At 42.4% G+C, this 15,088-nt stretch overlaps 1 protein-coding gene across 1 annotated transcript; it reads right to left on the minus strand.

Moving 5' to 3' along the window:
* Positions 1-768: 768 nt before the first annotated feature.
* Positions 769-14,986, minus strand: LOC106583497 (ADP-ribosylation factor-like protein 8A). The gene is made up of 7 exons (XM_014167739.2): positions 14,540-14,986; positions 4,978-5,058; positions 4,770-4,843; positions 4,472-4,565; positions 3,341-3,408; positions 3,173-3,243; positions 769-3,072 (listed from the first exon to the last, which is right to left on the minus strand). The coding sequence occupies exons 1-7, from the start codon at positions 14,660-14,662 to the stop codon at positions 3,017-3,019; spliced, it is 567 nt and encodes a 188-aa protein (XP_014023214.1). The 5' UTR covers positions 14,663-14,986; the 3' UTR covers positions 769-3,016.
* Positions 14,987-15,088: the final 102 nt, after the last annotated feature.

Genomic DNA, 15,088 nt, shown 5'->3' on the forward strand with positions numbered 1-15,088 from the left:
CAAGATGCACCTGTGTCATGATCATGCTGTTTAATCAGCGTCTTGATATGCCACACCTGTCAGGTGGATGGATTATCTTGGCAAAGGAGATATGCTCACCAACAGGGATGTAAACAAATTTGTGCACAGAACCTGAGAGAAATCAGGTTTTTGTGCATACTGTATGGAACATTTTGGGGATTTTTTATTTCAGCTCATGAAACATGTGACTAACACTTTACATGGTGCGTTTATATTATATTTTTTTATATTATATATTATATTTTTGTTCAGTGTATTTCATGTGTAAACTTATGTACGTAATGCATTTTTATTGAGTAGCCTAAGCATTAGCTGCATCAATATTTGCAGCCGAAGGTGGTAATATCTCTCTTGGAGCTGATTCGTCAACAGTATTGTGAAATAATTCTAATGTCAAGGTAAGATTTGAATGGATATAGCTGATCCGAGAGCAGTGCTTTCTTCCCTTTGATCCTATCTGTATCAACACATGCTCCAACCATGGACTTAGCAACCGTTCTCTCAGCGCGGTGTTTAGTCGTTGTAAGAAAGATGCATCGTTAAAACACTTGTAAGCCTAAATTCCATCACTATTGGGAAACTGGGCCCAGGCCTGTTTAGCATTAGGCAAGAAACTCCTGTTTTCAGGCAGAGGAATAAGACAAAGCTGGTCCTTCACTGTCAACCAATAACACATCACTGTCTGTTACTGTAGCGGCAGGGTAGCATGGCAGGTACATTGTGGAACAAATTACACCTTTCACTTCATTTTAGAGACAAGACCGTTTTTACTTTGAGGGCTTCAAGCCAATTCACTCATTGTACATTATGTCAGGTACAAACATTCAACTTAAAATAACAAATAGCAACCTTAAACTGGCAATAAGTCAATGGACTGGTGTTGAAATGAATGATGGGACTAGGAGGTTGCATCTCAATATTCTGAAGGGGCTTCGTCTACTCATCTCCTTTCCTTCATCTGCACTGATCTGAAAAGACAGCATGTGTGAAAGCGATATGGTGGATGGATGCTTTTTTTTTTCACCAGTCTAGTTATGTCATGTCTGTGCAGATGAAGGAAAGGATGAAAGGATTAAAAGAAGAGGAAGCCACGGTAGACTACTGGGAAGCACCCTACAACTGCATGACACTACATTAAAGGCTGAGCTGAAAACTCAAAATCCAACAGGGAGAAACTGTAGAGGAGCCAATGGCTTGATTTATATTTAGAGTGAATTATCAGACTAAACCTGCTGAAAACAACAACAACAAAAAGGTTGGTTATTGTGTGCTTTACATCATCTCTGTGCTCCATGAGGTATGTTTAGAACATGATTTTAGTATTGAATCTTTTTTCATGGTTTCATGTTCAAAACATAAAAACAAAGAAAACCTAACACTAAAATAGTTAATAAATATGTCCTTATGAATATTAAACATTGTTATATGAGATGGCACATAGCATTCATTAACATTCATGGACATGTGTTTGTTAGTAACATACATGTCAGACAGAAAAGCTTGTGAATGTCAATGGATGCAAATGTCAGGTGACAGAAATAGCCAATTAGCTGCAGTTGCCATCTTCAAATATTGTTAAATAACATTAGGAATAGCTAGCTAAAGTATCGGAGAAACTCTTTCAAGGTTGCAATTGTTACACTTTACTTGACCCCTCCATCAAACCTTTCCAATTCCATCAGTTGCCATAAGCAAACATGACTGTTTGACAGGGTCATGTAGGCCTCTAAAGGAAGGTTCAAGTAAACGGTTGCAATTATAGTTTAAACTGATATTGATGATAAGAATATGTACAACTCAAATCAGGGTCCAAATCGACCCCAAATAACACGATATCAATCGTATATTACATTGTTTCAATTCCAAACGCAAAACAGACACTGTGATATGAGAAAATATGTTCAAATAGAGCAGGTGAATTATATGTTTATTTGGATAAGATGACCTTCAAATTGCATTACTTATTGTCAAGGATATCGAACATGTATAAAACAGTATTGAGTTCTGTTGCATCAGTATGGAACAATTCTCTGTGATGTCTTGTAAACTTGTGAGCTGACCTCTGTATTAAACGTATACGTCCTTCCTATTGAAGAGGAATGCATTTCCTTTCAGTTAGGTAACATGCAAGAGAAATTAGAAATTATTGTGTTCAATAAAATATCAAATCATTGGTCAGAGCTTGTCACCTGATCCGTTAAAAAGGCAAAATGGCCACCATGTTGCTATGGGAACAGCTGTGAAGATGCAGGTTAGTAGGCAGTGTGTGTGTGTGTGTGTGTGTGTGTGTGTGTGTGTGTGTGTGTGTGTGTGTGTAAGTAGTTTGCACTTTGAACAACACATGATTCATTTAAGCAAGAAAAAATAGATGACCTCCTTGACCAGAATCTCATCAAAATCAGATCCACACTGTACAAGTATAGCACATATGGTTTTTTTAAAGAAACAAATCCATAACAGTCAATGAAAACAAGAGTTGCTCGGTGGGTGACTGTCAAGAGTCCACTTTGTCCAGTCTGAAGTACATGGTGTAAAAAAAATGCATATAGGTAGAAAACAAAACAATTTAAACAGTGCAAATCATATTTTTTCACACACTCTTTACAAGAACGGAATCAGGTAGAGAGAGGAAGAAGGGCTGTTTTTAAAGAGTAAAATATAGGGATCTCAGATGTGTACGAAGAAAGGAGAGCTGAGGGTGAGAGGACAGCCCCTTCTCCTAGTCTATCTATTCCATGTTCACAGATCTGAGAAGATTAGATATGTATACATTTGATTTGTATAAGCATTGTGACGCTGGGTCCATATTCTGACATATTGCTCACACCTATGCAATCCTCTCAGATCTGTTAACACCCAAAGGTGTACGAGATAAAGGAAGGGGCTAGAAATGGAACCAGGGTGATAAGAGAAGGGAAGAGGAGGCGAGAAGGAGGGGTACGGTTGGTCTTAGGGTAGAGGAAGGGGAGAGGGGGTCGTCCAGTGAGTTGAGCCCTCATGTTGTTGTCTTCCTGGTTCTGGAATGCTGGATCAGCCACTGTAGTGTGATGTCTGCCAGAGGATAGAAAGTCAATTTGTTTCAAATACTCCAAAGAAACAAAGTCTTTATCAGGTAATTAGGTAGTTTTGAATCAACCATTTGTTTTCTCACCAATGTTGTCTTTTTCCTTGCAAGAGATAGAGTAACAGCAGATCTCTCTGTCCTGGATGGCTGACAGGTTCCTATGTTAGGCAGAGAGGATAGTGTTAGAGAGAAGAAAACTTCACACACACAGTAAGCTTCATTTACAAAAGGAAAAGTCAGAGCTCCCGTACTCACATCCTCTCAATCAGCTCCTTCTCATCCAAGGCACCCGGAACATCTCTTTTGTTCCCTAAAACCAGTACCTGAGAGAGTCCAAGGGAAACCACATGAGTGGTGTCTTTGCCAATGCACCTGCCTTTAGGCTTTTCTCCTGCAAACCCATTCCATTTCAACTTTACATTCCACAGGCTTTACAACACACTAACTAGAGCTGATCACTACTGTTGAAGGCCAATATCTGCTAGAGCGGAGAAACAAAAGGCATTTTGTGAGAATTGTTGTGAGTGGCAGAGTAGCTAGCTAGTCAGATAAACGGTTATTCATCTTCTCCCTCTCATTTAAAAATGGTTGACAGCCACACTCCACTGCTTTAAATAAACATGTCTTCACACTGGTCAGCTGTAGCATCTGTAGTTAGGGTGACAGTGTGTTAATGCTACTCCTGCCATCCATTCCCTGTGTTTTAGGCCCCGATCATCATCTCAATGAGAGCAGTGATGTGTTAAGAGATGTAAAGAGGATACCTCCTCTCCCCTAACGTTACTGAGGACCATCCTGTATGGATCTCACTGCACTGCCCAGGCCTGCTAATGTTCTTCCCCCCAGTCAATACACGTCTGGACCCAGACAGACACACACTCCCCTCCCTCTGTCCGTCCTTCCCTCCCTCCCTCAATCCCTCCATCTCTCCTGCAATGCTACGGCACTAGCCTTGGAGATGCTAGTAAAACTAGAAGCATCTGCAATGCTCAAACACCGCCCACTGCTTCGCTCTCCCTCCATTCCTCCCTCCCCTGTCTCTCTTAAACCTCTCTTCCACTCCCTCCTTACTCCCCCTCTACTTATATCTCGCTTGCCATCAAACTTTCCCTCCCTTCTCTTTCTGTCTGTCTGTCTCTTCCTCCCTCTCCATCTATCCCTACCTTTGGTTCGATAAATCAGGCCCACATCACTCAGACACACATTCATTATTCATGTCTGGGCTACAGAGAGAGGGGGAGTTGTTAGGTATGTGACAGATGCCACTATGAGTCTGCTCAGGGTGAGCTTCTGAGTCCCAATACCTTCATAATAACTCCACTCATATCGACCTCTTCCATAACATCAACAATCACAACACACCGATAGCAACATAATTGTACTCACTGGGATCCCCTGTAGCTGGGGTTTGTCTAGGAGGTTGTGTAGTTCATTCTTCGAGGCCTCAATCTTATCTGGGTCTGCAGCATCTACCATGTAACTGAGAAAGAGGAGAGAGAGAGCGAGAGAGGCACATGGTGAACAATATGTTTGGAACATCGAATCGCAACAAAAGTACAGTATCGGATCACAATACATATAGAATCGTGATAATCGCAATACATATCCTATCGGCACCTAAGTATCGTGATAATATTGTGTCGTGAGGTCCCTGGCAATTCCCAGCCCTAGTGTGTGTACTTACACAATGACACTGACACCTCGGCAGTATCTTTCCCACATGCTCCGGAATCGAGGCTGACCCCCAATATCCCACAGCTGGAGAACGACAGAACACACACAAACACCACTTCAGTCTCAAAAGGTAGTCGTACAAACACAAACGATCAGCAATACTGTCAGCATTTGTACCAAGGATAAGTGCAGCTCATTATCAAGTCTGATGCTCTGACCTTAATGGTGACGTTGCCCTTGGTGATCTTCCTCATGTTGAAGCCCACTGTAGGAATCATGTCCTCACTGAACTGTCCTGACTGGAGAGGGGGGGGGTTACAAACACATTAATCATAACAATGAGTCACTAATTATGTGGAAGTCTGACACATGACCACAAGTCACCTGATCCCAACAACCAGCAGCACCTTCACCACAGTCCATCATAAGATACATGCTGAGAGGTGTGTAAAGGTTCCTGTACTGTACACACTCAGGCCTTAACCTGTTATTGATAGGGGGCAGTATTTTCACGGCCGGATAAAAAAACGTACCCGATTTAATCTGATTATTACTCCTGCCCAGAAACTAGAATATGCATATAATTATTAGCTTTGGATAGAAAACACTCCAACGTTTCTAAAACTGTTTGAATGGTGTCTGTGAGTATAACAGAACTCATTTGGCAGGCCAAAACCTGAGAAGATTCTGTACAGGAAGTACCCTGTCTGACCATTTCTTGGCCTTCTTGATCATCTCTATCCAAAACAAGGGATCTCTGCTGTTACGTGACACTTCCTACGGCTCCCATAGGCTCTCAGAAGGCGGCAAAAAGCTGAATCGTGGCTTTGCAGGCCCTGGCTGAAAAACATTAGCGCGTTTGGATAGTGGTCGGTCAGAGTACTATGAGACTGAGGCGTGTGCACGAGTCGACTCCATGTTTTTATTCTTTCGTCTTTGAACGTAAACAACGACTCCCGGTCGGAATATTATCGCTTTTTTACAAGAAAAATAGCATAAAAATTGATTTTAAACAGCGGTTGACATGCTTCGAAGTACGGTAATGGAATATTTAGAATTTTTTTGTCACGAAACTCGGCGGGCGGGTAACCCTTCGTCACCCTTGGATAGTGTCTTGAACGCACGAACAAAACGCCGCTATTTGGATATAACTATGGATTATTTTGAACCAAACCAACATTTGTTATTGAAGTAGAAGTCCTGGGAGTGCATTCTGACGAAGAACAGGAAAGGTAATCAAACTTTTCTAATAGTAAATCGGAGTTTGGTGAGGGTCAAACTTGGTGGGTGTCAAAATAGCTAGCCTGTGATGGCGTGCTATCTACTCAGAATATTGCAAAATGTGCTTTCACCGAAAAGCTATTTTAAAATCGGACATAGCGAGTGCATAAAGGAGTTCTGTATCTATAATTCTTAAAATAATTGTTATGTTTTTTGTGAACGTTTATCGTGAGTAATTTAGTAAATTCACCGGAAGTGTTCGGTGGGAATGCTAGTTCTGAACGTCACATGCTAATGTAAAAAGCTGGTTTTTGATATAAATATGAACTTGATTGAACAAAACATGCATGTATTGTATAACATAATGTCCTAGGCGTGTCATCTGATGAAGATCATCAAAGGTTAGTGCTGCATTTAGCTGTGGTTTTGTTTTTTGTGACATTATATGCTAGCTTGAAAAATGGGTGTCTGATTATTTCTGGCTGGGTACTCTGCTGACATAATCTAATGTTTTGCTTTCACTGTAAAGCCTTTTTGAAATCGGACAGTGTGGTTAGATAAAGGAGAGTCTTGTCTTTAAAATGGTGTAAAATAGTCATATGTTTGAAAAATTTAAGATTTTGTATTTTTGAGGAATTTGTAATTCGCGCCACGCCTATCATTGGATATTGGAGCAGGTGTTCCGCTAGCGGAACGTCTAGATGTAAGAGGTTAATATACCGTGGATATGTACATTGTGTCTCACTCTGAAAGCAAGGTGGTAGCACATTTCATGAAGCAGGATCAATGAGTTACCTAGCTACCTTTGATATATACACTGTAACAGTCCTAACTTTCTAGACTATAATAAAGAGAAACTAACATTGTCAAATGAGGTAGGAATACCAATAACATATTCAAGAGGTTTTTCTTTAAACAGAATAGAGAGAGAGAGTTGTTTCAGAGTAAGCTGACAAAAACTCACTGAAATAGCCTACAGGTTCCACGCTTCAACAATGTGTCAAATTCCTGGTTGATGTCTCATGCTAGGAGTCACTGTGTCTGACTAGATCACAGTGTTGTTGGGGCTTTAGAAGGTTGACTTTTGGTGCAGGGTGAAGTTGTCCCTAGACACTGGTCTTGGGTCAGTTTAGCATTTTCCCCACTAATGGTTAAGGTTAGAATTGGGGGAGCGGAAGCTGAACCTAGATCTGTACCTAGGGGAAACTTCTCCCTGGAGCTGACATTTCTGACTAGTCATTAGTCATTCATCTGCAGAGCGCTGACACTAGAAGTCAGTCTAGACAGCAGTACTAACAGTAACCTTTTAGGAAAACATTGTATTTAGTTTATCTGATAAGGAAAATATGTATATGTTGAAATATATGCAGTGGTAATGTCCTTTTAATGTTCAATTCTTAATGAGTTTACAAATATCAACCTTCCTGTAAGACTCCATTTGAGGCACTTGTAGGTTAACTCAAGAAGAAAGCCTTCGTCTTGTACTGTCAAAATCCTGCTACTGTACTGTCTGTGATGAACAAACTTTTCAAGTTGAGAGCATCACGTGCAGCCATTTCCTTTGCTTCCTATTAAATTAACAACTCAAAAAACGCCTTCATTGCTGTTGTCCTTGGGCCAAAATTACAAAACAGGTTATTCCACACCATCACCTGATGCAGTTCATTTTCTAAGTCAGTTCTCTTGAGGCATGGTTAAAGCACTATACTAAGCACAAGTAGGACACTGCTACCCTTTACAGCACAAGGCCATATCTCTACTTGACATCAATATTACACTTTCTCAATATAGGGCCTGCTCCTAGCGCAATTTCCTTCCTCCCGAGCCGATGTGTTGCCCTGATCACGTTGCCCTGATCGTATATATTTATATATTTCTTAATTCCATTATTTTACTTTTAGATGTGTGTATTGTTGTGAATTGTTAGATACTACTGCACTGTTGGAGCTAGAAACACAAGCATTTCACTACATCTGCAATAATATCTGCTAAATATGTCTATGTGACCAATAAAATTAGATTTGGAGGTGTTTCAGACCAGGCTAAAGCACTAGTGGAGCAATGTAACCAGAAACTATATTTCAGCCAGACACACCGAGACTTTAATACCAAAGAACTGTAAAGTCAAGAGAACAAGTCTTTCAGACTTTTAAAGGCAGGCAGGGGGTTCATAAGGTATATCCATTTCAATTCAATCACTTTTTGACAGCATCCCATTAGATTTAAATGTTTCCTCATGGAAGAAGTGGTCAGAAAGTTACTTTTGGGACCTGAATGCCAAAACATTCAGGAGAATGGCTCAAAGTTGGCCCCATTGGCAATACCCCACCATACCATGAGACATCCATGTCTTCATTACTGGAAAATATACATTGAGTTTGATATCATTTAAAAGCTTACAAACAGGGTTGTGAAACTATTTTAGAATGTATTTATTTTTTGGTTAAAAAAAAAATATATATAATAATTCCATTTGACCTTTAACGTCAATTTGCATATGTTGTAGCTTAGACTGTACTTCATCTGAGGTTTGTGCTGTGCCCACCGTCGGTTGAGACACACCCTGCTCTTTAATACAGGGTTTGGTGTCACTTTAGTCATAGAAATATAATTCATAGAATGGACCTATCCCCTCAGACCACTGCAATTTAGCTGGTACACCATTGAAATTTAAATGTGCATTTTAATTTCTAATTACTGCCACAGAAGATGGTGGCCAGTCCACCCACCGTTGAATGTCAACTTAAATGATCATCTCTATTCTATTATTTGTATGATTTCCTATGGAGGACTGACAATATAATTTAAAACAGATATTCCCATTCAAGTCAACATTCTCTGATGTGTGGACCTCCAATCATCTTTGTGGTACGATTTTAAAATGTTTACATTTCTATTTGATTCCCATTTTAGTACATTTATCAGCTAAAAACATGTCACCCGCCCTGTATTTAATAGCATGTTGTGTCTTAACTGATGGCGGGGACAACACAAAAACCTCAGATGATGTAAAACAGAGTATAAGCTACAAAGGCACTTTCTGAGCACTTCTACAATGAGCAAATATGGAAGGTTTTGTTCAAATCAAAGGGGGTGCTGTCAAAACATGTATTTCCTAATGCAAAAGCTGCATATTTCCTAATGCTAAAATATTGTGCTAAAAGTTCACATGGAATCAATCAAAACTGTGGTTTTGACCAAAATCCCTGTTTTGATGTAAACTTCCATAACATTTTTTTCATTTTTTTACATTTTAGTCATTTAGCAGACGCTCTTATCCAGAGCGACTTACAGTAGAGTGCATACATTTTATTACATTTTTAAATACTGGCCCCCCGTGGGAATCGAACCCACAACCCTGGCGTTGCAAGCGCCATGCTCTACCAACTGAGCTACAGTGGGACAGTCCAAATTGAATGGAAAGATTTTTTTTAAATACAGAAATCACTTATTGTTTTTTACAATTTCTTCAAAAGGGGAAACATTCCTGGATATATGAACTCAAACCCGGGAGCCTATGTAGAAGGTTAACAGGATTAGCCTACAGTCAACCTATTGATTAGATTATGGAGCACCCTCATTATCTTGGGAGGAAATAAGTGAGGCCTTTGTATCACCTTTATAACCACTGAACAACATCTGACCTTAATATCCCAGAGTATCCAAGAGCATCCCAGAGTATCCCTCTGATCCTCAGGAGAACACTGTCAAGTAGGGCCATTGTCCTCACAACATGGTATCAACATCCCATGAAACTCATTGTTAAGTAAGATGTAATTGTCTGGATACGATGATATAATAAGGGCCTTCAGTTGTGTAATAAAAGCAGACAGTTAAAGGACACTTAACTGCCGCTCAATGGGACTGTTATGAGACAGATGAGACACCAAAATGCCCAGATGGGAGGATCTGACAAACAAGGACGAGTCTCTAAGTCACCGTCTTCCCAAATCCCTGTCTAGCACTCAGTGGGGAGCCAAGACCAGAGCCAACAGCATTCTCATTCCTCCAACAAGACAGCACAACCCCACTCACTGCCACCTGTGGCAGCTAAACAGATACACCATAAGGATCAGTAACTTGGGTATTGGACGGTCTGTGAAACCAGATAGATATGGCCCCCAGACAGTGAGTTTGAAAGCCATGAACTAAACAGTGGGCCTGGGGGTGGTGATGGGGCCGGGTAATGGGATGAGGCTGGGGTTGGTGATTGGGCCGGGTAATGGGATGAGGCTGGGGATGGGGCCGGGTAATGGGATGAGGCTGGGGATGGTGATGGGGCCGGGTAATGAGATGAGGCTGGGGATGGTAAAGAGGCTGGGTAATGGGATGAGGCTGGGGATGGGGCTGGGTAATGGGATGAGGCTGGGGATGGTGATGGGGCCGGGTAATGGGACGAGGCTGGGGATGGGCTGGACCTGGGGCTGTGGATGGAGCAGGGGCTGAGTAATGGATGAGGATGGGGCTCAGGTGGGCCTGGAACAAGTGCAGGGTCTGGGGTTGGGCTGGGAGCAAGGGCAGAGTCTGAGGCAGGGTCTGGGGATGTGGCTGGGGGATTGGGCTCAGCTGGAGCAGGTAGATGCAAGAATGGCACCGGAGGAGATGGCTGCCGTTTTACGGGCTCCTAAGGCAAATGTGCTATTGTGTGTGTTTTTTCATGTTATTTGTAACTTATTTTGTACATAATGTTTCTGCCAACGTCTCTTATGACCGAAAAGAGCTTCTGGATATCAGGACAGCGACTACTCACCTCGTAGTGGACAAAGATTTTTTCTTTAACGAGTTGGATGAGAAGGATTTACTTGAGACACCCGACAAGGCCCAAATCCCTCTCATTCGAAAGAGATATTGGGGTCATAGGTCAGGGTGCCTTGTAAGGATCCAACAGCGAGTGGTAATCTGCCTCTACCATCAGTCCTATTAGCCAACATACAATCATTGGATAACAAAATAGACGAGCTACGATCACGAATATCCTACCAACGGGACATTAAAAACTGTAATATCTTATGTTTCACCGAGTCGTGGCTAAACGACGACATGCATAACATACAGCTGGCAGGGTTTACGCTCCTAGTGACCAGGAACTTTAATGCAGAGAAACTTAAATCAGTTTTACCTCATTTCTACCAGCATGTTAAATGTGCAACCTGAGGAGAAAAAAAACAACTCTAGAACACCTTTACTCCGCACACAGAGAGACGTACAAAGCTCTCCCTCGCCATCCATTTGGCAAATCGGACCATAATTTTATCCTCCTGATTCCTGCTTACAAGCAAAAACTAAAGTAGGAAGCACCAGTGACTTGGTCAATAAAGAAGTGGTCAGATGACGCAGATGCTAAGCTACAGGACTGTTTTGCCAGCACAGACTGGAACATGTTCCGAGATTCTTCCGAAGGCATTAGGGAGTACACCACATCAGTCACTGGCTTCATCAATAAGTTAATTGATGACGTAGTTCCCACACTGACCGCACATACATACCCCAACCAGAAGCCGTGGATTAAAGGCAACATCCACACTGAGCTAAAGGGTAGAGCTGCCGCTTTCAAGGAGCGGGACTCTAACCTGGACACTTACAAGAAATCCCGCAATTTTTATTTATTTAACCTTTATTTAAGGTTATGCCCTCCGACGAACCATCAAACAGGCAAAACGTCAACACAGGACTAAGATTGAATCGTACTACACCGGCTCTGACGCTCGTTGGATGTAGCAGGGCTTGCAAACTTTTATAGACCACAAAAGGAGAGCACAGTCGCGAGCTACCCAGTGACACGAGCCTACCAGACGAGCTAAAATACTTCTATGCTTGCTTCGAGGCAAGCAACACTGAAGCATGCATGAGAGCATCAGCTGTTCCAGACGGCTGTGTGATCACCCTCTCCGTAGCCGATGTGAGTAAGACCTTTAAACAGGTCAACATTCACAAGGCCTCAGGGCCAGATGAATTACAGCATGCGCTGACCAACTGGCAAGTGTATCCACTAACATTTTCAACCTGTCTCTGACTGAGTCTGTAATACCAACATGTTCCAAGCAGACCACCATAGTCCCTGTACCCAAGAACACTAAGGTAACCTGCCTAAATGACTACTGACCCGTAGCACTAACGTCTGTAGCCATGAAGTGCTTTGAAAGGCTGGTCATGGCTCACAACAACACCATTATGCCAGAAACCCTAGACCCACTCCAATTTGTAAGTCGCTCTGGATAAGAGCGTCTGCTAAATGACGTAAATGTAATTAGCATTCCGCCCCAACAGATCCACAGATGATGCAATCTCTATTGCACTCCACATTGTTCTTTTTGTCCAGGTGGGAAAGGGCACCTATGTGAGAATGCTATGCATTGACTAAAGCTCAGCGTTCAACACCATAGTGCCCTCAAAGCTCATCACTAAGCTAAGGATCCTGGGATTAAACACCTCCCTCTGCAACTGGATCCTGGACTTCCTGACAGGCCGCCCCAGGTGGTAAGGGTAGGTAACAACACATTGTCACGCTGATCCTCAACACGGGGACCCCCCTGTACTCCCTGTTCACCCATGACTGCATGGCCAGGCATGACACAACAGTGTCACCTGATCACCGACAATGATAAGACAGCCTACCAAGTCAGAAACCTGGCTGTGTGGTGCCAGGATTACAACCTCTACCTCAATGTAATAAAAACAAATGAGATGATTGTGGACAACAAGAAAAGGAGGACCGAGCACACCCCAATTCTCATCGACATGGCTGTTGTGGAGCAGGCTAAAAGCTTCAAGTTCCTTGGTGTGCACATCACCAAACTATCATGGTCCAAACACACCAAGACAGTCGTGAAGAGGGCATGACAAAGCCTATTCCCCCTCAGGAGACTGAAAAGATTTGACATGGGTCTTCAGATCCTCAAAAGGTTCTACAGCTGCACTAACGAGAGCATCCTGACTGGTTGCATCACCGCTTGGTATGGCAACTGCTCAGCCTCCGACCGCAAGGCACTACAGAGGGTAGTGCGTACGGCCCAGTACATCACTGGGGCTAAACTTCCTGCCATCCAGGACCTCTATACCAGGCGGTGTCAGAGGAAGGCCCTAAAAATTGTCAAAAGACTCCAGCCACCCTAGTCATAGACTGTTCTCTCTGCTACCACATGGCAAGCGATACCGGAGCGCCAAGTCTAGGTCCAAAAGGCTTCATAACAGCTTCTACCCCCAAGTCATAAGACTCCTGAACAGCTGATCAAATGGCTACCCAGACTATTTACATTGCCCCCCCCTCCCCCTCTTTTACACCGCTGCTACTCTCTGTTTATTATCTATGCATAGTCACTTTAACTCTACCTACATGTACATATTACCTCGACTAACCTGTGCCCCTGCACATTGACTGTACTGGTATCCCCTATATATAGCCTCGCTACTGTTATTTTACTGCTGCTCTTTATTTGTTATTTTTTACTTATATATTTATTTACTTAACACTTATTTTTCTTAAAACTGCATTGTTGGTTAAGGGCTTGTAAGTAAGCATTTCACTGTAAGGTCTACACCGGTTGTATTCGGTGCATGTGACAAATGTCCAGGTTGAATTTATGTGCTCTGACTGTAAGGTGTGAATTTATACACAGATGACCTTCTTCTGCACAGCCTGGTTTTATGTGTGTTCTTAGAGGGAATACTCATCAGCACCGGTAGAAGGGTGAAAACACACAATAAAGATAGGGTAATCATCTCTTCATTCAACATACCATTCATAAACCTGTAGAATTGACAAACCATTATACATCCATCAACCTACTACCACACTTTATGATATCACTGCAGATGATATCACTACAATCCAACAAATCCTCATCAGGCCAACAGGAGTCAAATGAGGACCCACACTGACTGTCTGGTGAGAGGATTGATACAGTGTTGCAATGGAGCAGGTGGGAGGGCTGTTGTTGTCACAAAGTAGTAACAAATGAGGAGCTCTGGGTGATACAATGAATACAGTCAAAGAGGAAGCATGTATTTGAGGCTAATGTATGTAGCAGCCCAACTGTCATCTAGCCTACTGGTGGTGTCAGAGATAAAATATTGTGCGGCCAAGTGTAGCCTGCAGTGTGGAACACTAGGTTATGTGTAACTCTGGTGTACAATGAAATAACAGTGTCCCATTTCAAGGTTGTAATGCTTGTATTTCACGACAACATAAACTAGGATGTCACTTGTGATGTCGTCATCACTACTAGCGAGCACATCATACGATGAAATAGTCAGCCAGTCTCCATCCCTCAATAAATCAAATAGGCCAATTAATATAGCCTGCCATCCGTTCTATTCGCAATTAAATATGGACATTATTCACTCCACACACATATAGGCTATTTGTTTCTGCCTAGGACGAAAAGGTCCTGATTACAAATAATACTGCGACACTGTGGCAATTAAAGGGAGGAGCGGCGTTTCAATCACGGGACCGCTACTTTGTGCCACGGTCTATTCCCATCGTAAATCGGTGCACACTAATGACTGTAGTTATATGAAGGCGCACACAGACACAGAGCGAGTAAACAGCGAAATTACCGCTATCACGTTCACGAAGGTGGTCTTTCCCGAATACTGCAGACCGACCAGTGTCAATTCCATCTCTTCCTTCCAAAATAGCTGTTTAAACCAGTCCAACAGCTTGTTAAACAGGGCTATCATCTTGAGAGAGCGGCTAGGAGCTGGTAGCAAAATATCAGCTGACTGGCTGTCTTCACCGCCGCGGCGCTCAGAAGGTCTTTAATTTTCAGTCTTTAAAAATCGCAATATAAACGGCGGTGTGTTGATTTTACGCCTTTAATGAATGACAATCGCTTTGAAGCCTCGTATTTTCTTGCGGTCCGTATTGCTTCGCTTCACTTTTTTCCTTCCTCATTGGGTGGGGTTTTAGATTCACTCACAGCTGATCCGCGAAACAATGCGCTGAGGGGCGCTTTGGTGAAAGGAGGTTCAACGGGTCCAGTTTAGTTGCGATCCACTCACGAAAATGCGCCCTCTGCGGATTGATAAGATAGCTGCATATTACAAAAAAATATTACATTTTGTGACAAAGCAGATTCATCACATTTCTCATATACATGTAAAATA

Source organism: Salmo salar, chromosome ssa22, assembly GCF_905237065.1.
Source record: "Salmo salar chromosome ssa22, Ssal_v3.1, whole genome shotgun sequence".
Taxonomy (NCBI): Eukaryota; Metazoa; Chordata; class Actinopteri; order Salmoniformes; family Salmonidae; genus Salmo; species Salmo salar.

Coding starts and splice junctions, on each gene's coding strand:
- LOC106583497 (XM_014167739.2), bottom strand. CDS start 14,662: ATGATAGCCCTGTTTAACAAGCTGTTGGACTGGTTTAAACAGCTATTT. Junction 4,566..4,769: donor CGAGGTGTCAGTGTCATTGT/GTAAGTACACAC, acceptor CCTCTTTCTCAG/TTACATGGTAGATGCTGCAG. Junction 3,409..4,471: donor CCCAGCTACAGGGGATCCCA/GTGAGTACAATT, acceptor GGACTCTCTCAG/GTACTGGTTTTAGGGAACAA.